Consider the following 24,721-nt stretch of genomic DNA (forward strand, 5'->3'; position numbering starts at 1 on the left):
GAAATGTTATAATTTTGAAAATGTTTACTTATGCTAATATCATTTTTAATATATTGTATTGTATTATTATAATGTTTTTTATTCATATATTCAGCTACATTGAATAAAGCATCACATAAATGCTATTTTATGTATTAGATCCTCAGGACCCATATTACAGTTAGATAATCCTGCCCTCTAGTGGTAATATGCAACATTTCTGAAATGTTTGAAGGAATTTGGCATTGCCATATTTGTCTATTTAATTTAACTTTTGCTCTGTTTTTTTTTCTTCTTTTTCCAAGTTCATCTATGATGAGAAGGTGACATGGTAAGATAAACGCTGCTGTTACACCAGAACACACTCTTCATTTGTCATATTACATTTGTTTCACATTCTGTTATGTATTCAGTCATTTATGCTACTTTATTTCTTCTCAGGTATGAATCGCTCATCCTAATAGTGCTGTACCTATTTTACATTATATTAATGAAGTAAGTTCTCCTTTATTCTGTTGCCATGGAAATGTTTCATTATTACATGGATTCAATGCTATTCATATCTGCTTTACATCAGTAAATCACATCACTGCTGATTTTATTAACTCTCCTTCCTTCGTGTTAATCAGATTTAACTCGCGGGTGGTTCGTTACATCGAGCGGCGGAAAAAGAACTCAGCAAATCTGGGTAACGGCACAGCCAGTAACACTGACATCGACGATGGGTGCGACGCCACAGTCGTGCTGCTTAAGAAAGGTAATGCATGCAGTCCTGTTTTATATGAATCACGCGTATAACTGCTTGGTGTGCCATCTAAACTTCTGCATTGTTGTTCTGTCACTCTTAGCAAATTTCCACAGGAAGCCATCAGTGCTGATGGTGGACGAACTCTTGTCTGCATACCCTCATCAACTGTCCTTCTCTGAGGCTGGAATGAGAATCATGATAACCAGTCACTTCTCTCCTCGCACACGCCTCACGATGGCCTCCAGAATGCTCATTACAGAGGTCAGTCACACCAACACACACACATCTGCACTCTTTCACAAATACAGTTTTGGCAAACACAGAACTAGATACTGTACATGCTTAGGTTGTGCCTAGTTTTTTACAGGCGGTTAAACTAAATTTGATCTCAAATTATTTTTTGTGAACAGCTAAATGTTTCATTGTCCCTCTCACATTGAAGTGTATTACGTAGAATGTATGCACTTCCATTCAAAGTTTTGGGTCAGTAAGATTTTTTTATGTTTTTGAAAGAAGTCTTCAGTCTTCAATGTCACATGATCCTTCAGAAATCGTTCTAATTTGCCGATTTGATGCTCAAGAAACATTTCTTATTATTATCAATGATGAAAACAGTTGTGCTTCTTAATGTTTTTGTGGAAACCATGATACATTTTTTCATTATACTTTGATAAATAGAAAGTTCAAAAGACTTAAAAAAGTGTTTATTTGAAGTAGAAATCTTTACTGTCACTTGTGATCAATTTAATGCATCCTTGCTGAAAAAAAAAGTACTTTCATACAATATTCATACAATGTATCTCGCTTGGAATAGAACTGAAATGGTAATTGTGAGATATGGTTAAAATAAGAAATAGTCACATTGTGAGATTGTGAGATATAATTAAATCTCGCACAATGGTGAAAAAATAAAGTTGTAGTGACCTTAAGTGGTTATTCATTGTAGCTGTTCTATTTATTTACTCATGACTAATATTTGTGTGTGTGTGTGTGTGTGTGTGTGTGTGTGTGTGTGTGTGTGTGTGTGTGTGTGTGTGTGTGTGTGTGTGTGTGTGTGTGTGTGTGTTTGTGTGTTTGTGTGTGTGTGTGTGTGTGTGTGTGTGTGTGTGTGTGTGTGTGTGTGTGTGTTTGCAGAGGCAGCGTCTGATAAACAGTCGTTTCAGTAACGGCGACTCAGAGGTGACTGTAAAAATCCCTGGAAAGCGTGGGGTGGAGAATGGGCTGGCAGGACCAGACCGAGGCCTGAACGGGCGTAAGGGAGGTCACCATGATGACGAAAGGGGAGGAGCTGAAGCTGGCACTGACACCGAAAACGAGAACGAGGACAATGAAAACAATGAGAACGATGAAGAGGAAGAGGAGGAAGATGAGAACGAAGGACCCTTTGTACCATACCGCTGCCCCGGTACATTTATTAATGTTGATTGACCAAAATACTAATTAAGATTTTATTTTATTTTATTTTTTGCAAGGTTTTAGGTTCAACCCCTAGAAATGGCCGTCTAAAAATTGTTCATATGGGCTTTCGCACCAGAGGAACCTTTTCATAGTTCCTAGAACTATTGGCAGAAGTACCCCACTGTACACTGATTGGCCAAACGCATGCGAAACACTAGCACCGTCCATTTTCAAAAAAGCTATGTAAACACACAGATTATAGCCTATATATTTACTCCAGAAACTAACTCTACGAATATGGAAATCAGTTATAGATGGGCCTCTTAACCTTTCCGCTGAGGAGAACATCCAACGCAACCTTTTCATATACTGTCTTTCTATGTATATCAGTTATATCTAATAACTTATTAGACTTAGACTTAGACAGATCGTAAACTAATGAACACGGTGAATACGAGCCCTGCGTGCTCAGGCTCTGGTGTTCTCAGCACTGTCAAAATAAAGGTCCGCCGCACCGTCAAAATAAAAGACACAACAACAAGTGTGGCTTGCATCACTTCAGAGTTCCTACTGGCGGTGCGAATGCAACCAGGAAAATGTTCCTAAGGGAACCATTAGTTCTTAGTTCCCACCCTGCTGGCTAGTTCCTAGAACTATCCGGTGCGAAAGCCCCTCATGGCAGGAAGTGTTCTGTAAGCTGCTTTGAATGAGAATGTTTGATAAAAGGCTAATGACTCAAATGATGTCCTGATCTTGTGCAGGTGGGGGCTTTAATAAGCTAAAGTGGCTGCTGGCCTGGCCACTGAGTCTGCTGCTGTTCTTGACCGTGCCCAACTGTGCCTCGCCTCGTTGGGAGCGCTGGTATATGGCCTCGTTCATCAACTCCACCATCTGGATCGCTTTCTTCTCTTACATCATGGTGTGGATGGTAAGGCTTGCCGCAGAAATATTGATTTTATAAATTCTTAAACTTCTTTTTTAGAATCGTTCAGTGACCTGTTGACACTTTCGTGGCAGGTCACAGTGATCGGTTACACTATGGGCATCCCTGATGTCATTATGGGCATCACTTTCTTGGCCGCTGGCACCAGCGTTCCTGACTGTTTGGCCAGTCTAATTGTGGCACGGCAAGGTAGGAACGAATGATGATTTCTTCATGCTTTAGCATTATTATTTACACTCATTCCCTGAATAAAATAATCAGTTTGCTTTGTCAGGAAGAGATTGAATAAATAATAGAATTGAATAAAATAAAAAGAAGAATTGTAATTAACACTGTTAATTTACATATACTACCGGCATTATAACAATACAAAGCTGGCAGAATTTTGACAGAAATTTGTTAAAACTACTGATCAAACTTAAAAAAGTGCATTATGGGTGTTGAAGTTTTATTAGCAGATATGAAATTGTTTGTAGATTATGATGATCGTAAAATGTTCAGCCTTTAAACTTTCTATCAATCTTTTTCAGGAATGGGTGACATGGCTGTGTCCAACTCCATTGGTAGTAATGTGTTTGATATCCTGATAGGGCTTGGTCTGCCCTGGACCCTCCAGACTTTGGCCATCGACTATGGCTCCACAGTAAGTGTAAAATGTCGTAATCTTCATTATTGTTTAATGATTCATTTTACTCTTTGCCTGCCAGCGTTTTTTTTTTTTTTGATGTTGCCAGACACCGCCAGCGTTTTTGGTCATTTTCACAAAAATTTAATGGCCCCCAGAATATTTTGTTGTATGAATATCTGAACATGCAATATCTTAAAATAAAGAACAGACCCTCTGCTTTTAATAAAAACATTTTTATCAACACTTGAATGTAAGTTTCGTTAAAAAAAGCAACATTTGGAGCAAAAAGCTAAAGTAGAAATTTAGACAAAAAGAAAATAGCCAATTTTGGGTCCGTGTACATGTTTGTCTACATCTGGTCTAAATTGAGAACACATTTCGAGTCACAGTAGAATAAACATGGGGCTTTCTTTGAAACCATTTGCCAACATTTTATAAGTGCAAGTTGTAACATTTCTGCATCTCTTTCTCAGATTCACCTGAACAGTAAAGGCCTGATCTTCTCGGTTGGGCTTCTGCTGGCATCTGTGTTTCTCACGGTATGTGAGGGCAATTGAAAACACTTATTCTCAAACAAATGTCCATTGAATCCATCTCTCACAATCTACCCTTTCTTCCCCTCTCAGGTTCTCGGCGTACATTTGAACAACTGGAAACTGGACAAGCGTTTGGGTTTCATGTGTTTGCTGATGTACGCTGTCTTTCTGTGTTTCTCCATCCTCATCGAGTTCAACGTATTCACCTTCGTCAATCTGCCCACCTGCCGCGAAGAATGAGAAACGTTCCTTTTCCCGGCCCTCCCTCCTTGACCTTGCGAGGATAATGGCACAAGTCCTTGATCAGAGGCAGACCGGCTCTTGTTCTGAAGGAATATTTATTTATTGATCTAGCTGATCCTCTATCGATCCTCTCTTTTTCTTTTCAATGGGTGCAATATTGATAGAGTCTCTGGGTCTGTGGTGTTACAAGAGGAGAGAGGATTGTGTGTGAGGAATGGTCCTGTTGAATGATAATGTATAAAGACTGTTCTGACGGGACAGGAATGTAGTAAAAGATGACTACTGCCTGGTTTGATGTGAATACTTTTTGTTTTTCAAAATATTTTGCATATTACATATTTAAAGAATATGATCTAAATGTATTTTATGATGGCATTTATTTTGTTAGCTGCTAATTGATGGAAGAAGACACTGGACTGGTAAAAGGATAGATTTATGAGGGTTCTCTTTTTTTGCAGAAAGGTACTGGTGACCTCTAGTAAATACTCGTGAACAGTCCTCTTTTTAATTTGGGCATTACCAAGTCACTTTCAACCTTCATATGACAGATGGATCCGGATGCCAGGGTCATCAGTGTCTACGTTTTTTCCAATGAGAATATGTTTACCGTGCAGAGAAGGTAATAAAAGCGAAAGGTTTGAGATCGCTTTTAGAGAGACCTGTGTGGAGACACATGTTGGAACGCTACAACCAACATATTTATGTTTAGTGAGACGACATATGGGATTTCTATAGATGTGTTTATGAACATTCTTTCGTCTCTAACACTCTGTATATACTGAAAACAGAGAAACGTTTATTTATTAATTTATTGAAAACTATTTATGCACATTGCTTTCCTATGACGTACTGAAACGAAAACCAACCCACAGCTGTCCCAAAGAAGAGACCGTTCTGGAGTTTCAGCCAGGCTACGCCGTTTTGTCCTTCAGAGCTTGTGTGTCAGCCTTTTCTACTGGATTCCTTCTCCTTCATCTCTGAATATTATGCACCCTTTTAGATGCACCTTTGACTTGATGCGGAAAACAGTTTCTACTATTTGATATCGGTGTGACGTGACATCCGAGGTAATTGTAGAGATTTTTTGAACACTCAAAACTGCGGCAGGCAAGGGTAAAACATATAAATATATATATACACACATATATTTTATACTTAACTGTTTTGACATTTAAGATTGGCCCATTCCCTGTTAAGAGTGAATGGAGTGAGTGAGCCACAAACCTAAGAAGCTGATTAACAGGAACTTGTCCTGGTAAAATGAAGCTAACATCTACCATTGATAAGACTTTTTCAAAGTCAAACCATAGATGTAAAACATTCAAATTTGCTCTAGAAGAGGTCAAGTCATTTTTCTCTTAGCATGCCGCTCTAATCTTAGAGTTTATCAAGGAATTTTTCAAGATATCCTCTCAGTAGAACAAGGATCAGAATTCATTTCCAAGGATGCAGTTAATAATTTGGATTTTTCAGACGTTGTTTATGCTGATGTGACCAGGACTCATTTCTTGGCCTTCTTTTAGAAGGACGATTTAAATACTTTGTTTTGTATGCCTCTGCTTCTGGGGGTTGTAAAAAGACACCGCCACAATGTCTCACAGCTGTAAACTTTTAACTGTGGCACAATGTGTGGATGCGTGGACTATTTCTCCTTGCAGAGGTTTTTAGTGAGCTGACAAAGTAGCGATTCTATGGACTCTTTTAGTCTAGTTAGAAACTTCATGCAGGTTTTCTAGTCCGAAGGCACATTGCAGGGAAATTTTGTGTTTTATGCACTGGTTGATACTGGGTGTGTAATTGTTTGTCATATTTTAAGGATAGAATTTAGATGACATATCTGGAAGAGTATTGCGGCAAAGTATTTTTATCACAAACGCAACTTTGTATTTTGTAACGCAAAATGTTTAGAAATGTTTTCTGCTGTTAAAAGTCTGTAGGATGTGCTTCAAGTGAATTCTTTAGCTAAAAAAAAAAAACTAATTTGTCAGCTTACTGTCAAAGTACTTTTAGCATGTTTAAAATCAAAGGTCACACTTTGTAGGTCATTATTTTATCAATGATGTAAAAAAGAGGATCATTTTTCCCTAGGTTGGCAGATTATATGAGCAAATATGAACATTTTGTTTTCTATATTACTCATAATAGACATTGAGGCCTAGTTTACTTCCCAAAAATGCAACAGGAGGCCTAGGGTTTAAGCAATGTGATATTCCTGGTAAATATAAGCTAGGTGTGATCCAAGTAGAGTGTACGAGGTGTGTTTGGATGCTGAGGATTGTTAGTTCATTATTTTCTTCTTCGTAAAGCAGGGTATTATAAGGAAGATTTCGGGAAGGCAGGGTTTAATGAAAAGTTGTGTTCATCAAATGCAATAATGTGTAGATTAATTACTGTGTTTGTGTTTTTTCTTGTAAATCCTAAACATGACACGTCACATTCTTAGTCATATATATGCTACTTACTTTCAGTAAGGTTTGACAGAGTTTGTGCACTCTATATGCTCGATATCAAGAATAGTAAAAAGAGGCTTTGAGATGCAACTAAATTAACTTTCACTGCAACTGTAATGCTTCAGAATATGACACTGCTGCTTACAGGTTGTGGGACATTAATGCCTATGTTTATGGTTGCAACATACCATCCACAGCGATCTACAGATTCAATAGATATTATGTACTGATCGATGCTATTTGGTCATCATCACTTCTGAAAATCAAAGTGCTGCTGTTCGTTTGTACGCACAAATATAATAATAATAATAATGGGGGCATGCACAACCAATTAGCCCACAATTAGACAAGTTACACTCATATTTCCTTTTCTTGTCTGCTGATATTTCTTCATGGATTCAGGCATATTTTAATAAAAAGTGACTTTTACAGGGTGATGCATTGCTGATGTACATAATTATACATACAAGAAAATGTCTTCATATTTTTTGTCTTTGCCTGTATATCTGTTGACAATATTTTCATAGATACTGTACAATGTTTGGGTCCTTTATTTGTTTATTTTATTTTTGTTGTTGTTGTGTTGAGGGTTTGATTAAACACCCTGGTTTGCTAAGTCGCATGGGATATTTTAATATAAGGAATTATTTATGTTCATTACTATTACACATTGTTGAGCACTGGACGGACAGCAGTGGAATTAGACCTCTTAGATTATTGCATGTTTTCTTTTTCTTTTTTTTCCAATGGAAAACTCTCCAATGAAAGCATAGATATTTCATTCAGATTAATTGATGTCTTCTGCATTTCAGGAATCATAAAAAGAATGGTGGTTGGCTTTATGTACTAAACTATTTTGTTCAGGTGTTTCAGTTGTATATCAGAGGAGTACTTTTTTTTTTTTTTTTTGCTACTTGAGCATAATTAAAATGATCTTTGCTGAGGTAAACACTATTGTTTGCTAATTGTCATTTCAGCCATAAAAGCAGGCATGTTGCTTTCACTGTATACGGGCATCTAATAAATGGATTGGTTCTAGAGATAAAGATATTTCCAAAATATCAAACCTACCCCTAGCCCTCACACAAAACTGTTGTTATTAGTTGATTTAGAGCAAAGAAGTCTGTAATTGCATGTTTTACGCAACTATATTTGTCGATGACATTTTCAAACATTTAGGCCTCATAAGCACAGATGCATCTCAAACAACATAGCCCACACTTCCTTGATTTGGAATATACTGTATATTGGCATGAAAACATGGATAAGTGTGCAAGAGAAATAAGTTGTATAACATAAAATAATAATACAAGTAAATAGAACGGGGGAAAAAAGAAAAAAATAGAAAAAGGAACAGGTATGAGATAATCATATAAATGGCATAAAAGCTTCGCATAGACACCTGCGTTTTGCTTTACTATCAATCCAAGTAGTAGGCTACCTCAATATAATGTTTCATACTTATCTGAAATAACAAAAAGTTGGGGTTTTCTTTAGCACATTTTTGTTTGTGTATATGGTATTTCCCCGTAATCAAACAAAGATGAACAATAAAGGCCAGATTTGGTGGTAATCTTAAAATAAAATAAAAAATAAAATTTTCAGAAAAGTAAACTTTCATACCTAAGCATTTACAAATGAAACATTGCAAATCTATCCAACACATTTTGCTATAAATGCATAAAAAATAAGTGGATAACATTTTGATTAAGTTAAATTTAACTGCGCGCCTGCAAGCGACGAGTGACGTCACGATATGCTTGTGGGAATTGTAGTTCTTTCAAAATTCCCAACGTTCTGCCAACGTTGCTGTGACGTTTGCGTAACGTGATACGTGCGCTGGCTGGGGACAGTTTGATAACCATTTCCGCCTATTTCTCGCATATATCGCAGTGTTTATCAAGAGTAGCAAATTTTGCATAAAGTGCTATTTGTAAATTAATAAATACACCCATATAAATGGACCCAAACAGTGTCGGCCGTTCGAGCTGGGCCATAAACCGCCGGACGGAGGGTTTAGTGAGTAAACACATGGCAGAAATGGCACAGAGACGCTTAGCGGTGCCTGAGGAGGATATGAACCCTCTGCCCGGAGACTTGAGAAGGAGCGCAGAAGACATCCCGGGGCGGGCGGAGGTGAATTTCAGCGCGGATTCACAGTCCTACAATCCTGCAGGAGTGGCAGAAAAGTTAATGCTAGAGAATGCATCTTCATCATCTTCAGGTACTGTAGGCAGTGAAAATGACCACTTTACATCGCTTTTCTTAAATCGTTATGGAACTTTGTTGTGTTAAAATGTCTTGACTTCAAGTTTTTTATACATTATCTTTTTGATTATATATAAAAATCGAAACCTCCACTCTATTCCTTCCAACCTCCATAGAACCTCCTTAAAAAAAAAAAAAAAAAAAAAAAAACTCAGTCACCATGAAATCAACACAGACTTTTTTATTATTATTATGCAATATTGCAGTATTTGTTATAAATTATTTATCCATGCACAACATTTTTTTTTTAATTCATGTAGGCTACCCACTCTAAACTTTAATGAAAGTAACTTTCCTTCTCTCTTCTCTGATGACGCGTTTACTGGCGCGAGGGCGTGACAACCTGTCAATCACATCAGATCGCAACAATATACCTTATTCACAGCAGCGTCATCATCTCATGAAAGCGAGGCTGTCGCTGAGCTGCAGGCTACTATTTAATGTGTTTTTGGATTGTTCTTCTGACGAAACACTGCAGAACACACTGCAGAACTATATATATATATATATATATATATATATATATATATAGCGGAACTAACAAGATCTTTTGACCCATTTTACTTGTAGTTTTTCACCACAAAATCTGTTAAACATGATTATTTTAAAACTAAGTTGAAATAATAAGGGCTATAAATGACTTCATTTATATGCAAATACTATTGATTAACAACCTCGTAGCTTACAGTAAGGCTGTCTTTAATGGTTTATAAGTTATTGTTTAAATTGGGTTTTTACATTCATAACCTGACTGTTGCACTCTATAGCAAACGACAATGAACCAAAGATTCAATCAATATTCCGATGGACAAAATCAAGTCCCTATGTAGTAGAGTACTGTCAGATGTACAACATAAAATACCTGTTAATAGAATACAATATTTAAATCAAACTGTACTGTCTATATAGAAACAGCCTACAGAAACAACCCAGAACACCTTAGCAGCACTTAACAGCAAGGAGACACATGGATACCTGCACACAACTGGAACTCAAGCAGTTGATATCAATGCTGAGTTTTAACCTTTCTTAAGTCTTCACTAAATCTACCTTTTTACAACTACAGAGACAGCGGCCCACAGGAAAATCATATCCCTTCTTATTGAGATCAAGGAGGAGCAACAGAGGCAGTGGGAAGTTCTGAAAGACCTGCAGGCCAGGATTCATGGACAAGTGTGTGAAGAGGAGGACGAACCACTTGACATAGATCTGCCACTGAGAACTATGGAACAGCTTGATGAAACAGAGCAGCATTTAGAGGATACTGAATCTCAGAGGAGAATGGTAAATAATAAATAGGCTACTGTAAATCTACTCTTCAATTTACAGTTTCTACAGCACATGTAATAATGGGTTATGTCATTTTGTAAACCTCAATCAAACATTTTCTAGTAACACTCTTCCCTTCTTCACCTGTACTGAGTATTGCTTCATATTTTGATTTTTCCATAGGTGTCCCACCTCTCAAGGATGGGCGGAGCCACGGTGGATGATGCGGTCCGGCGTCTCATGCACGCTGTTCTCTCGTTCAGTGTGGGCTCGGAGCTCAACTGGGTTGGCAGAGGACAGAAACGGAGCTTCAGAAACACCAGACTGCAGGGGGTTTTATTTCGTAAGCAACCTTTAAAATTATGTTTCAGTACAACAGTTTTAGATCTTCATGTGAAGTAATGTTTCAACTCTGTTCTCTGCAGGTGCCTTGAAGAGGACACCCGTAGGAAAGGAGGCCACACACCACCAGTTTGCTGATGTAGTGAAGAAATGGTTGCGGTTTGCCCCTTTCCGACAAAGAGGAAGTGGACGAAGACCACACTGGAAACCTGTTGAGTTCATCTGTCCCAAATTTGACAGTACTGTGGAGGATCATAACCAGCTTAATCTGGAATCTGATGAGATTCAGGTCACAATATAATTACATTCAGTGCTCGAAGTGGAGGGGAAAAAAGTCCCGGTACTCCAGAGGGTTGAAACCGCGGTCCCTAACACTTTCAGCACTGATTACACTAAATATTGTATCACTAAATGTAAAAAAAAAAACAGGTGAAGTGAACTCCGTGAATGAAGAATTGGGACCCATGCTGGCAAAATGTGTCAAAATGCACACAGGCTAATTACTGGCAAAACAAATGAAATATGTCAATTTTGGTCAAATTTGTGGTTTTCACAAATATTTGTTCATTAAGCCCTCATATAGCAATCCGAATCCCAATTAAACATTTAAAAGTATCTTTATTTGTACGATCCATGAACTAAAACTAAACATTTTCTCTGCTCGCTTCTCAACGACTAGAGCTTCCTCTCAGCACAATATTCATAGCAAATTCTCAATGGCATGAGTCTGAACCAATGCAATGTGATTTTCAAACTCGTGCTGGTGTAAACAAAATGATATCGCACTGACTAACACAGCGTGTGCACGAAGACGCCTCAGACGTGCGATCCCGATATACACAGAATTACAGTATTTCATAATATGTTTCTTGGCGTGTTCACACAAACATTATCTGTTATGTCTTAAGTGAACGTTTGGTTAACTGTGGGGGAGAAAACATCTGATGTGTACCATATTATTAGATCCGTGCAGTACAGTAAGTCTTAATATATGGGCTGTCTGTTGCTAGGCGGTTTTCTTTTGGAACCTTCAGAAAGTTTTACCTCGATTTTGCTGATAATCTATTTCAAACAGGTGTAGCTCAGTCATTTTTGGTCCGATTCCAACAAATCATACATCATTTTGAAGGTTTGTTTAATAAAGAATGTGAATAACAATAACTCATTTTTGAAAATTTGCTCATGGCGACTCATTTTGCCAGCACGGGTCACAAACCAAATGACAAGACTTTCAAAGAATGAATGTTACTTTTTTGTCATATTACTTTCTTCTTAATATAATATTATTATCTTTCCTATCTTAAAGTTATATACTGTAATTGCAGCATAGAGCTTTTAAAACATAATGGGCAAACGTAAAACAATCTGTGTATAATGTTTGCTTTGTGCCTGCAAATATATTTTAAATATATTGTAATATGTTTCAATTTGAACACCGATGGCGATTTATTTCAGTTTTCAAAGTTTTGAATTAAAATAGTTTTCCAATCAATTTTTCAAGTTGGAAGTTGTTTAGAATGTTATGCGTTTTGCATGGTTTGGTGCCATTATGTTTAACAATAAATGGACATCAGATTTAATTAGTTCAAACATGAAAAAGTTAATAAGTGCTACAACACAAAATATAGCAGATTGCTGTACACAACAAAAAACACACAAAAATGACATTTCTCAAATGTAATTGAATGACTTTGCTTAATAAAATGAATTATTTTAGAATTTTTGTCTAGTGATACATTTGGCAATGTGAATAGTTTTCTTAGAACTTGTCCTTCCTCACATCCATAAAAATAGGTTTAAAATAAATATCTGTGACTTTTTTTGTGTTCATAATGCCACTCTTTTCTATTAAAGTGATACAGTAAAATAACTCTATTACTCTATGAGAGTAAAGTGCAAGATTATTTTACCAAATCTTCAGCTTTGGAACCCATGCCCATATTTAGGATGGAAAAAAATAAATGCAGAAATCAATAGGTGTTCTTCTGACCAATGGTTACACATGGCTCTGTGGACTTTAAAAAAAATAATTTTCTGCAAAAACACTTTAAACTGTCACTATAGTATTTTATTTGTTTACTAACAATATCCAAGAGTGTAGGCTACATACAGTGGATATAAAAGTCTACACACCCCTGTTAAAACAGCTTATTTTTTTGGAATGAAACAAGATAAATTAGACAGGAACTTTTGCACCTTTAATGTAGAAAATACAACCTATGCAATGCCACTGAAAACCAAAGTGACATATTTCAGAGAAAAAAAAGATACAAAATAAAAACGTAAAATAACTTAACTGCATAGCGTGCATAACAATTGGGTATGTGTTCAGAATGAACCAATCATCAAGCTCATGTGAAATAGTACACACCTGCCTTCACCTGAAGTGACTCTGATTTACTCCAAATAAATAGCAGCTGTTCTTGTAAGATTTTTCTGTCATCCTCTTGGTTGCATGCTATTACAAGAACCATTGGCCACAAAGAGTTTACAAATAACTGACCAGGAACTCATTGTTGAAAAGTTACACTCAGGTGAGGGCTACAAATAACTTTTTCCAAGACATTATTTGCCATGGAACACAGTGAAGACAGTCATCATCAAGTGGTGAAAGTACAGTGACATTATCAAGAACAGGATGTCCCTCCAAATTGATGAGAAGACAAAGAAGGGAGGATAGGCTGTCAAGAGGCCTACAGCAACCTTAAAAAAAAGAGTTGCAGCTCTTTCTTTCAAAAAGGTTCCTCCCTACATATTGTGTCAACTAGGCCCATCTCCTCTTTTGTTCATCTGTCTGGGTTATAGGGCAGACCTCGATTCAAATACCAACAACGTGATCTCATTCCTAATTGACAATGATTTGCCTGTGTATTAAACCTTTTTCCACAAAAAACACACTGGAACATTCAAGTCTGTGTTTGCGCTGCTTGCTGACCCAGCGTATAGTATCCAGCTGCAGATATCCAGCTGCAGACCCGCAGCACCACCAGTTTCGGAACCCCAGCGCCAGAACCGGAAGTGAGGGAGTTATTGACAATGAGACAAGCAATACAAGTCTACAATAACTACAAATTAATTTAATATATATTCCTTCTGGAGATGCCCGAATGTTTTGTTCAAATATTTGACTTGCTGTATCCACATTATATAATAGATATAGGATCTACAGATGTACAATACTCTGCATTGTGAAAAGCCAGTGTCAAGGTCCAGCACACTTCTGAATGATTGGTGCCAGTTTTCATAATTCATTTAACAATGGTGTCACTTTACAATAGTTTGTGGCATTTTCTCTCATGCTAGTTTTCAATTATTTGAAATACGTGATTGGTAAGTGTCAATTTGTGGTGCACAAACAACATACTCCTGCTTGTAGTACCACTTTAATAAGAACATTTTACTAAAATAGCGAAATAGTTTCTATATTCTTGTATAGTTACAAATGACAGCTTAACTGTCCTATATACAAATAGAAATAAATGTGTTATCATAACAACTGTATTTACAATATGTAGGTAGGCTAAATACATTGTCAAAATTATTATAAAAAAAAGAACCAGCCTAGTAAATATAAATGCATACAACGGACCACGATATTAAAAATATGAAGCCCAATGTTTCTGTATCTTAATGTATCATTATAACATACGTATAAAGTATGACGTTTCGTGTGTAATAAAAGCATACCATTTTGTGTCTAAGCAAATTACGCTCTAAAACGTTAGGTGGCGTTACTCGGTTTAGAACGTAAGCTCCGCCCCTCACTTCCGGTTCTGGCGCTGGTGTTAGAACGTAAGCTCCGCCCCTTTCTTCCGGTTCTGGCGCTGGGGTTCTGAAACTGGTGGTGCTGCGGGTCTGCAGCTGGATACTATAGGAGAGAGCAGTTATCAAAGGTGAAACCGCTTCACAAACAGTCTTTTCAAACTTCACACAGTATCTTATCGCTTTGTTACACGTATTCATATCACAGAAGTGGGATAAAAGTGTATAATTCGGATATAAAAACCGATGTCTACAGAAGTGCTCAAAATAAAACACCCTTTGAAAGCAACATGGTGCTTAAAATTGCGATTGTATCAATTAGGGCTACATAGTTACGCCACCAGGTGGCGACAAGTGACTTAAAAAAAACATGTCATTGAATCATTCAAGAAATTCGAAATAAAACAAGCGAAGTCTTTATGAGTGAGACATTAAATCATTTATTCAAACCGATTAAATGATTCATTCATATTTATTAAACATTTTAAATGCATAAATTTACTGCAGCAATTAACATTTGTCAGAACGTCTTAGCCTACATTTTGTTTAGTAGTTTATTCAGAGTTGTGGGAGAATTGTATCTCTATCTGAAACAACAAAAAAATTGTGATTCTCAATTTATCCAGAACTGTGCAGCTTTAATGTTTTGGAATGGCCCTGCCAGAGCCCAGAATCCTATAGAAAATCTGTTGGGTTGCCTGAAGAGGGCAGTGCACAGGACATGAGATGCCCTCAAACACATTTTTGCAAAGAATAATTGAAAAATATTAGTGCCAACTGCCAAGCTGATATACTCCTATTCAAACAGTCGGAGTATGTAATAACATTAAAGGGTGCTTTAACTCTATTGGTGTGTGCACACTTATGCTGTTATTCCAATTATTATTTGTTCTGAGTCTCTAAAATGTAATTTGGTGTTCAGTAGCATTGCATAGCTTATTTTTGTATTGAAGTATTTGTATTAAACTTTTGATCGTCTTTTATTACACTAATGTAATAAAATGTCATACTCAAGGCCAATTTTATACTTGGTATTTTACGTACAGTATCCTAAACACATACGTAACACCTTTTGATTGGAAATGACAATTAACGCAGTAGGCTATATTTGTAATAGCCTATCATATAATAAAACATGTAGCCTACGTGGTATTTTAGTATAATTTTTTTTGCTCTGTTTTCTTTGGTTTAATAACTGAGGTTTAAAGTGAAATTGAGCTCACCAGGTAATTTACTTTTAAATAATTTATTTTCGATTTGTCCTCCATAGTTTTCCACTGTCTTTCCGGTTCTTTCATGTTCTTCACTCTCGAGTAACATGGTTGCTGGGTCTAACAAAGGCTTTTCCCTTCCAGAGACATTCCCAGCTGGGACACGTGACGTGAAACTCAATGCACATCAACTTTTGTTCTCCTCCTGGAGTTTGTTTTTGCCGGGAGAGGTCGCATGCTTTAACACAGCTATGAGTTAGTGTCTTTCTTGCGAAGTACAAGGACACAGCCTTGCATCGATCATGTAGGAACATCTAAAACTGTTAACAGCAACTGAGCTTTCGGAGAAACATCATCCAGCTCTTATAAATGCGTAAATGTGCTTTTGTTAGCGGGTGTTTTGGTTTCGAGCCGTCGAGGTGAGTCTCACACTTTATTACCGCAAGTCTAGCGAGTGTTTAAGTTTATTTTTGTCTTGTCAGATGTAACGTTATAGCCTATATGTCTCAGATGTTAAAGCGTAAATAATATATTTACCTATTTATGCATACATGTTTTATTACCACGTAATTAGCCGTGATATAATGTTTTACATAGGCCTATGTTGGATTAACACTTATAAGGATATTATGGTGAATTATGTTAGCACCTGCTTTGTAGTCATGAATCAAAACTATTGTTGTTGACAGCCGGTAGGTTTTAGTAGCCTACCGCTTACGGTGTATAGTGACACAAAATTGTCTATTTGGAACATAAATGTAATGTGATGTTGTGTTTTTGAATGCCATCATAATGTTTTGAAAGTCTTAAGGATGGTCTCAAGGAAGGTCCAACATTCACAAGACCTGTAAAAACTTTAGGATCACTCACTGTATGCTACTATGAGTAGCTTATAGATACACAAAATGCTGTCATGACATGAGTATGAGTCAGCTTAGGTTTTGACACATTCATATAGGCTACTTTTCATGAAAGATATAAACAGTAATTATGTGGATTTCTCAAGCTCAGCTTTAGTTGAGCACTGAACAGTGTATTTTTGTATGATTTGAATATCCACTTTCAAAGTTTTCATGCTAAAAATGTTTTAAAAGATCATATCATATTCGCATTGGAAAACTGCATGCACTTCCTCATAATATGCTCCATTGTGAACTTTGTGCCAGGGAAGTAAATTTACTTTAGGGGTCAAGTTAGCATCAGTGTACTGTCCTCATTTGTACACAATGATTTCAGTAAGTTATTACATTAAATTGTAAGGCAGCTGTAAAATATATTTGGCATCCCTTAAAACTAGCAGTTGGAAGTGTGTGTCCCAGTTTTGCTTGTATTGTGTGGAGTATGTGGACAAAATGTCCCCTGATCATAAAACCTGAAATCAACAAAAAAAGCCAACAATGCCTATGAGGAAAAAACAATGGAAAGTCCCTATATTGTGTGTGATTACTTATCCACCATTTGTACTTTATGAATTAATTATCTCTTATTGCTGTCAGAAAAAAATTGATGCCATTCATTACTAACTTGATTTTGTCCCACCAGACTTTTAGTTTCTTCCCCACCAATATTTCAGCAGTGGCTCTGAGGCCTGTTAAGAGGATTAGTCTCAGGCAAAGGGAAGTAACTTAACTGATTTTGAGCAGAACATGCGTCACTTGACAAAAATGTCAGAGTTGTGCAGTGACTGCCATTGGATTAGTTTGGCAAGAGAATGTTTTGATCTGTTTATTATTATTTTTTACATGACACCAGTCTTGTACTTTAAGCTGCGGTTTGCCTGAATTGCTTATGCGACCACTGAGCTTTACTCAAAAGGTGAGGTGTCAGCCGTGACTGAGGTGTCTTCATTATGGTAATTCTGTGTATTTTGATTGTCAGCATAATTTTAGTGCCTAGAGTTGTTACAATTTCATTGAATGTGGTGGGCATGTGATTAAATGGCTTGACAACTTTGAAATGAATGCAATGTTCTGCCGTGGTCAGCCGATCAGAGCAATGAATGTAAAGTTAGAGAGATAATGAGTTAGGCCTAATGAAATATCAGATTTAGTTTAACCACATCATTTTGAAAACAAGCCAAAAACTCACACAGTGTGATATTGTAGTGTTTTTTGCTGTCAAAGTGCACATAATTTCAGTATTTTTTTAATTTTTAGTTTCCACAAAAATATGAAGCCGCACAAATGTTTTCAACATTGATAATAAGAAAAGTTTCTTAAGCACCAAATCAGTATACTTGAATGATTTCTGAAGGATCATGTGACATTGCAGACTGGAGTAATGATGCTGATGCTGAATGTTATTTTTAATTGTAATAATATATATTTATTACAATATTACTATTTTACTGTATTTTGATCAAATATATGCAGCCTTTGTGAGGATAAAATACTTTTTTCCTACCGACCCCAAACTTTTGTATGCACGCTGATTATTTTTTGCCTAGTTTACATTTTGTGGGCCAATTGGAGGTTCAAACACAGAGCAAACCTCAGATATTTGAAACACTGAGACCCATTGGATCTAGTGCTGTTTTGAAGAAGATAATGCTGACAAGAAAATCTTCCCATCACGAAAACAACCAAAAAAAAAGAAAAAAAGAACTCGCATTCCAGTCTTGCCCAATTTTGCCTGACTGTGCATCTGAAAATGTGGTGAAAAAAAAGACTAGTTTTTATGTCTTCTCTTTATGTTCTGTAGGAATAGGGAAATACTGGAAGAATACATGATGAAAGAGATCCTGGAAGCGATACATTAAAGTAGAGTAAGCCACACAGGTTAGGTAAGGGGAGCTGGCTTCACATATCTGCTTCTTAAGTGTGATTTATTTGAACAAGATCTAATGGTTTATGTCTTTCCCACTGAAGCGAGACTGTAGTCAGCACATGCAGACCTCATTTTCTCTTAAAGGAATGTTTCAGTTTCAATACAGATAAGCTCAACCAGCAGCTTTTGTGGCATAATGTAATTTACCACAAAAAAATTATTTGGACTTAAACTTTAAAGCATACTTGCACCAGCCAGAAAGCAATCTAAACAAGGGCTTTCTGCTACCCGGTGGCAGGTGAAGCTGATGAACTAACAAAACCTACAGATGTTACAACTGTACAGCTCAGATAACACTTTTTATGGGAGAATTTAGTGCTTTAACAAAAATCTGAGGTCCATAATCTGTTAAATTCTATTGCAAGTGCCTTACTATAAGTTCTTAACTTACTTTATTTATAGTTATGGATATTGCATCAAATTATGTATTGAACTTGTATTGAAGCTTTAAAGGAGAACTCCGGTCAATTTTAACATTGAGCTCATTTTTTTGTAAATTTGGAGTGCTGTCAATACAGAGAACAACGACAAAAATCGGTGTTGCCTACACCGTGTTATCCTCTTTTTAAAATTTGCACCCTGTTGAATTCAATGGGGCAAGTTGTTTTAAACCTGCTTTTAGCCTCTTAACATCCTTAATGTTTCATTACAAGTGCCCAGCCATGTTAGATGATAACTTCAGAGTGAACACGAGTGAATCTGACTGCAGTAGATGTGAAAGATATTAATAAAAATGATGTTATTTCAGCCAGCGCACATACCTGTATTTACATCCTGTTTTCGGTCGAAGTCCAAAGTAGTCGATTGTCGAGTTCACGCGCGTGATCATAGGTAACTAAACCTATGCGTGTGAACTCGACAATTGACTACTTTTCGACCGAAAACAGGATGTAAATACAGGTATGTGCGCTGGCTGAAATAACATCATTTTTATTAATGATGATGAAGTCAACAGGGTGCAAATTTTAAAAAGAGGATAACACGGTGTAGGCAACACCGATTTTTGTCGTTGTTCTCTGTATTGACAGCACTCCAAATTTACTAAAAAATTAGCTCAATGTTAAAATTGACCGGAGTTCTCCTTTAAAGGAACACTAAGCTTTTTTCTTCAGTGACGAGCACTTATTTTAACCGGCATACATCCTCATACCTCATAGTTTGGTTGATGTGATGTGGCTGGAATCCAGCTTTAGCAATGAGGCTTGTTTGGTTTCTTCAGTGTTGCTGTTTTGGTATTTAAAAAAACAGGTTTGTTGTCTTGGATGGGAGGGGTTATGTTTTACAGAAACCAAAGCGATAAATGTAAACCTATGGGCTGAATCAAAGAGGGTTTGCACTCAAAACCTCTCCTTATCATGATAACCTGCTCCAGACCTTTTCTAAAGACATGAGAACGGGATAATAATAGCTTGATGGGCAAGTTGCGGCAATTGTGTTTCTCTGTGGACGATAGTTCGGTATCCAGTCCAAGACTCCAGAAATGATATCAGTCAGGAAGCTGCCAGTCTGCCAAGAGCCTTTCCCACGGAATCACCTCACGCTTTACACTGCACTGTCTGAATGAGAGGCCTCTTTGTGTCTGACACAGACACCTAAATGGAGATACTGAGTAAAAGCCAGAGAAAGGGTAAGTTCTGAGGAGTTGGAAACTTTTAAAGTAGATCAAAAGCTGCATTCGGAGCCAGGTTCAGGGCACCAGAGGAAAGGAAACTTAAAGAAACCGAATGGAAGATGTGCACTAAGCACTTAAATGCATGAACAGCCCAATATATACGAGTCTGGAATTTGTCAGCACATGTATAAATCGTTGTTTGATCCTCATTTTGTCTGGCTATTGCTCTAGGACATGCTATGTGGGGTGGAGCTGGCCACATCCTGTAGAGCACTGGCCTCTGCCTGCTCCCTTTCGAGTGAGTGTTTATGAGGTTCTCCTGTCTGTGTGCCTGGGGATCTGGGGAAGGTATCACGCCCATCCCATGTCATGAGCAGGCCTAGATATGGTTAAGATATAACTTTGTGAAATAATGCATGTAAAGCATCAGATCTAAATGGTCATCTTTCAGCCTTCTCTTATGCAGTCTGACCAGTAGCATTCAGATGGATTGGGTTTGTTGGTCTGTGCTGCAGACTGCGGTAACGAGAGGCTATTTTGAGTGTGTTTTCTCACTGTTTTTCCCTGCTTTTGCAGCTGTGCCTGTTAATGTCGTTTTTTTTAGCCTTTCTGAGTCACTCCTCAATCCTTTCAGACAGCAGCAGGAGAATAAGGTACAAAAACACTTTAACTTGAATTATCTGTCAATCAGATTTAGGGTTTTATTATTGGTATTTTTAAGTTTGTGCATTCTGAAACTGCATCAACGGTTGCAAAAAAAAGTGTAATTGACTTGTGTGACAGTCACTGTGACTGTACTATAGAGATTAGACTCAAACACACAGGTGTTCCTGAGTGAATCAGTTTGTTTGAACGAATCGGTTGAATGAATCTTCCTTTGACTTTAATAAAAACAGTCACTTGTTTCCATTGATTAGATTACTGAACTCATGTGCCTCAAAATCGCGAGATGTCGAGGAAAACATTCCACTGTAATTTAAATTAATTAGATGCATATCATTTGGTAGTAAAATATGAAGTGTTGCACATTTTATTGGTGCAAAGATGAGTATGGTATGTTTAGGCCTATTTTGTACAACATTTGCAACTGCTTTTTATCACTTAATTAGAAGCACCACAATTTTTAATTTGTGTCTTCTGTTACTGTAGCTACATAGCAACTACTGAACAGACATGTAGAAGTTTATTTTAATATATACGGTAATAAATATTAAACAAAAAGCTCTGTAAACACTTGCATTTTTTGCAAGACAAAGTGTGTCAAACGTTCTACACACACTTGCAGTCTTCACGCCTACTTGAACACTTGGGCCAAATAGAAGAAATACGTCATGCAAGTAGACAAGTGGCCAAGTGCAAAGACCAATCAATCAATCGTCACTTGTTTTGTTTCTGAATGAATCAGTGTGTCTGAACTAATCCGTTGTGTAAATGATTCAATGATGCCATCGACTGGCGTATTAATGTAACTTGCAGAATGTGTCACTTACAAATCCCCATCACTAATGCACACACTGACAGTGTGTCTGGGACACTCAACACAGACAAGTGGAATGATACGTTTGGCAGTTTAAATTGGCTTTTCTGTTTTCACAATAACTGTGTAACTAAATAACTAACCATAGTGACAGCAAATAAAGTAAATATCAAAGATAGTGTAGGCATAACAACAGAAAAGTCTTATCACAACGAACAAATCTAATCGAGACGCGAGTTGATCCCTCACATGTTATTAAAAGTGGCTTTACATGAGTGTACAGCACAACATTGGACATTTGGGTTGTAGACAGACCACAAAACCGATTAGACGCCCTGATGGAGGAAAGACTGGATCTAAATCTTCGGATCACAGCTTGTATCTCCGTCTCTGTGAGTTATGTAAGCGCCACTTGAAAAGACGAGTGGGTTGCGTTGTTGCATGTATAATATGTTGATGTTGTTTCTTAAGCAGGGATGTCTAGTCCCTGCAGTGTTTTTAACTGTTGTAGTCTCAAGGCTGCTGTCCCCCTTCCTCGGCCGAGGACAGCTCTCTACAGGCTCTGAGCTGAGCTGGGTTTCTGTGAGGTGGAGGGCCGTGTACTGTAGCAGCAGGGTCCTAACACAGTGCCAGATGACTTTATTATCCAATAGAAACACAGTCTCTATTCCCTCTCCCTTCCCCTTCTCACATACTGTCTAACTTGAGGGTGATTTATTAGTATAATGCTCGGTCTCTCTACCATATGTTGTAAATGTTCAATATGCCAACGATTAAGTTGGTTCTAAAATTTGCTCCCAAGAATATGGGGACTTCAGGGAAATTAAATAATTTAGCATAATGATTATTTAAATAATTTTAGGGTGATCTATTGACTCTGTGCACTCTGCACTGCATGGGTACATTTTATAGTTGGCTTTTGTTTTAACTTTCATTTGTTTGCTGTTAAATATTACTCACAAGATCACTTTAATACAAACATGAATTATACAAACTGCACGTCTGATTTCATTAGCTGTGAATCACACTTTGAGTCTAAACCAACACATTTCCTGTTCAACAGGGCTGGAAAGACTACATCATTCAGCAACATGCTGTGACTTCCTCTGTCACATTAACAGGAATGGGGCAAAAGCCCATTGCTCAATTGCCTAATGATTATACAGATGCACTTTGATTGCAAAGCAACACCGTATATTTTTCTTGACGCCAATTGCTAAAATGTGGAGTAATAATGTGGAAGCAGGATATATCCTAAAAGTGACAGTAAAAACATTTTTTAATTACAGAAGATTTCTATTTGAAATAAATGCTGTTCTCTTGAACCTTTCACAAAAAATGTTAAGCAGCACAACTGTAGCATACAGGTGCTAGTCATATAATTAGAATATCATGAAAAAAGTTGATTTAATTCAGTAATTCCATTCAAAAAGTGAAACGTGTATATTATTATATTCATTCATTACACACAGACTGATATATTTCAATCCCAAATTCAGTATCTCAGAAAATTTGAATATTACTTAAGACCAATACAAAAAAAGGATTTTTAGAAATGCTGGCCAACTGAAAAGTATGAACATGAAAAGTATGAGCATGTACAGCACTCAATACTTAGTTGGGGCTCCTTTTGCCTGAATTACTGCAGCAATGCGGCGTGGCATGGAGTCGGTCAGTCTGTGGCGCTGCTCAGGTGTTATGAGAGCCCAGGTTGCTCTGATAGTGGCCTTCAGCTCTTTTGCATTGTTGGGTCTGGCGTATCATATCTTCCTCTTCACAATACCCCACAGATTTTCTATAGGGTTAAGGTCAGGCGAGTTTGCTAGCCAATATGGAAAATGGATACCATGGTCCTTAAACCAAGTACTGTTAGCTTTGGCACTGTGTGCAGGTGCCAAGTCCTGTTGGAAAATGAAATCTGCATCTTCATAAAGTTGGTCGGCAGCAGGAAGCATGAAGTGCTCTAGAACTTCCTGGTAGATGGCTGCGTTGACCTTGGACCTCAGAAAACACAGTGGACCAACACCAGCAGATGACATGGCACCCCAAACCATCACTGACTGTGGAAACTTCACACTGGACTTCAAGCAACGTGGATTCAGTGCCTCTCCATTCTTCCTCCAGACTCTGGGAACTTGATTTCCAAATGAGATGCAAAATTTGCTCTCATCAGAAAAGAGGACTTTGGTCCACTGTGCTTTATTAAATCCAGAGTCAACGCAGCTGTCTACCAGGACATTTTCAGAGCACTTCATGCTTCCTTCATTTTCCAGCAGGATTTGCACCTGCCCACACTGCCAAAAGAACCGGAACCTGGTTCAATGACCATGGTATTACTGTGTAATAACTGTGTGATTTCATGTAATATTCAAATTTTCTGGGATTTTGATTTTGTGGGTTTCATAAGCTGTAAGCCATAATCATCAAAATTATAACAAATAAAGGCTTGAAATATCTCACTTTGCATGTAACGAGTCTATATAATATATTAGTTTCACCTGTTAAGTTGCATTCTTGAAATAAATCAACTTTTTGATGATATTCTAATTATATGACCAGCACCTGTATTAGAATGATTTCTGAAGGATCATGTGACTCTGAAGACTGGAGTAATGATGCTGAGAACCCTGCTTTGCCATCACAGGAATAAATTAAATTTAAATATTTTATTTTTTAATTGTGGTAAAATATCACAATATTACTATTTTACTGTATTTTTCATGGGCATAAGAAACATCTTTCAAAAACATTTAAAAAAAATCTTACCAACCCCAAACTTTTGAAAGTATGTATTGCACAAGACGTAACAGGAAATATAATCACAGGGAAACACAAAGACAGATGTTTTACAGAATCTCAGCATTGTTGTTTTTATCATTGAAGAAAATCAGGAAATCCTTCTCTGGGTGAACTAGCCCTTTAAAGGATAATTCCGGTATTTAACACCTTGAGTCTATATTGTAGTTTGTTTTGGATGAACAAGAGTGGTGGACAACATTTTTTTGACAATGGTTCCTCTCTCGAGTTTT

General features: G+C 37.2%; 3 protein-coding genes across 9 annotated transcripts in view; all 3 read left to right on the forward strand.

Moving 5' to 3' along the window:
• Nucleotides 1–7,980, forward strand: part of slc24a3 (solute carrier family 24 member 3) — a 68,439-nt gene extending 60,459 nt beyond the window's left edge. Inside the window, exons 8-17 of the mRNA XM_079634476.1 lie at nucleotides 285–310; nucleotides 421–474; nucleotides 609–736; nucleotides 828–988; nucleotides 1,862–2,132; nucleotides 2,887–3,053; nucleotides 3,143–3,257; nucleotides 3,599–3,711; nucleotides 4,170–4,235; nucleotides 4,323–7,980. Of these exons, the coding sequence (XP_079490602.1) occupies nucleotides 285–310; nucleotides 421–474; nucleotides 609–736; nucleotides 828–988; nucleotides 1,862–2,132; nucleotides 2,887–3,053; nucleotides 3,143–3,257; nucleotides 3,599–3,711; nucleotides 4,170–4,235; nucleotides 4,323–4,472 (1,251 nt within the window). The 3' untranslated portion in view covers nucleotides 4,473–7,980. The remainder of the gene's footprint in view (nucleotides 1–284; nucleotides 311–420; nucleotides 475–608; nucleotides 737–827; nucleotides 989–1,861; nucleotides 2,133–2,886; nucleotides 3,054–3,142; nucleotides 3,258–3,598; nucleotides 3,712–4,169; nucleotides 4,236–4,322) is intronic.
• Nucleotides 7,981–8,745: 765 nt separating this feature from the next.
• Nucleotides 8,746–12,602, forward strand: LOC307010666 (uncharacterized protein). Its single transcript, XM_079635549.1, has 4 exons — nucleotides 8,746–9,149; nucleotides 10,260–10,477; nucleotides 10,646–10,805; nucleotides 10,888–12,602. Exons 1-4 carry the CDS (start codon nucleotides 8,885–8,887, stop codon nucleotides 11,103–11,105), a joined length of 861 nt encoding a protein of 286 aa, XP_079491675.1. The 5' UTR covers nucleotides 8,746–8,884; the 3' UTR covers nucleotides 11,106–12,602.
• Nucleotides 12,603–15,928: 3,326 nt separating this feature from the next.
• Nucleotides 15,929–24,721, forward strand: part of rin2a (Ras and Rab interactor 2a) — a 35,942-nt gene continuing 27,149 nt past the window's right edge. For 2 of the 7 annotated variants that reach the window (XM_079634308.1, XM_079634315.1), the window contains exons 1-2: nucleotides 20,447–20,513; nucleotides 20,792–20,868. In XM_079634308.1, the coding sequence (XP_079490434.1) occupies nucleotides 20,450–20,513; nucleotides 20,792–20,868 (141 nt within the window). In that variant the 5' untranslated portion in view covers nucleotides 20,447–20,449. Of the gene's footprint in view, nucleotides 16,197–18,477; nucleotides 18,560–19,886; nucleotides 20,231–20,446; nucleotides 20,514–20,791; nucleotides 20,869–24,721 lie in introns of those variants that run through there. The other 5 variants (XM_079634311.1, XM_079634312.1, XM_079634309.1 and 2 more) reach the window with 5 other exon arrangements.

This window comes from Phoxinus phoxinus (assembly GCF_949152265.1).
Source record: "Phoxinus phoxinus genome assembly, chromosome: 14".
NCBI lineage: Eukaryota > Metazoa > Chordata > Actinopteri > Cypriniformes > Leuciscidae > Phoxinus > Phoxinus phoxinus.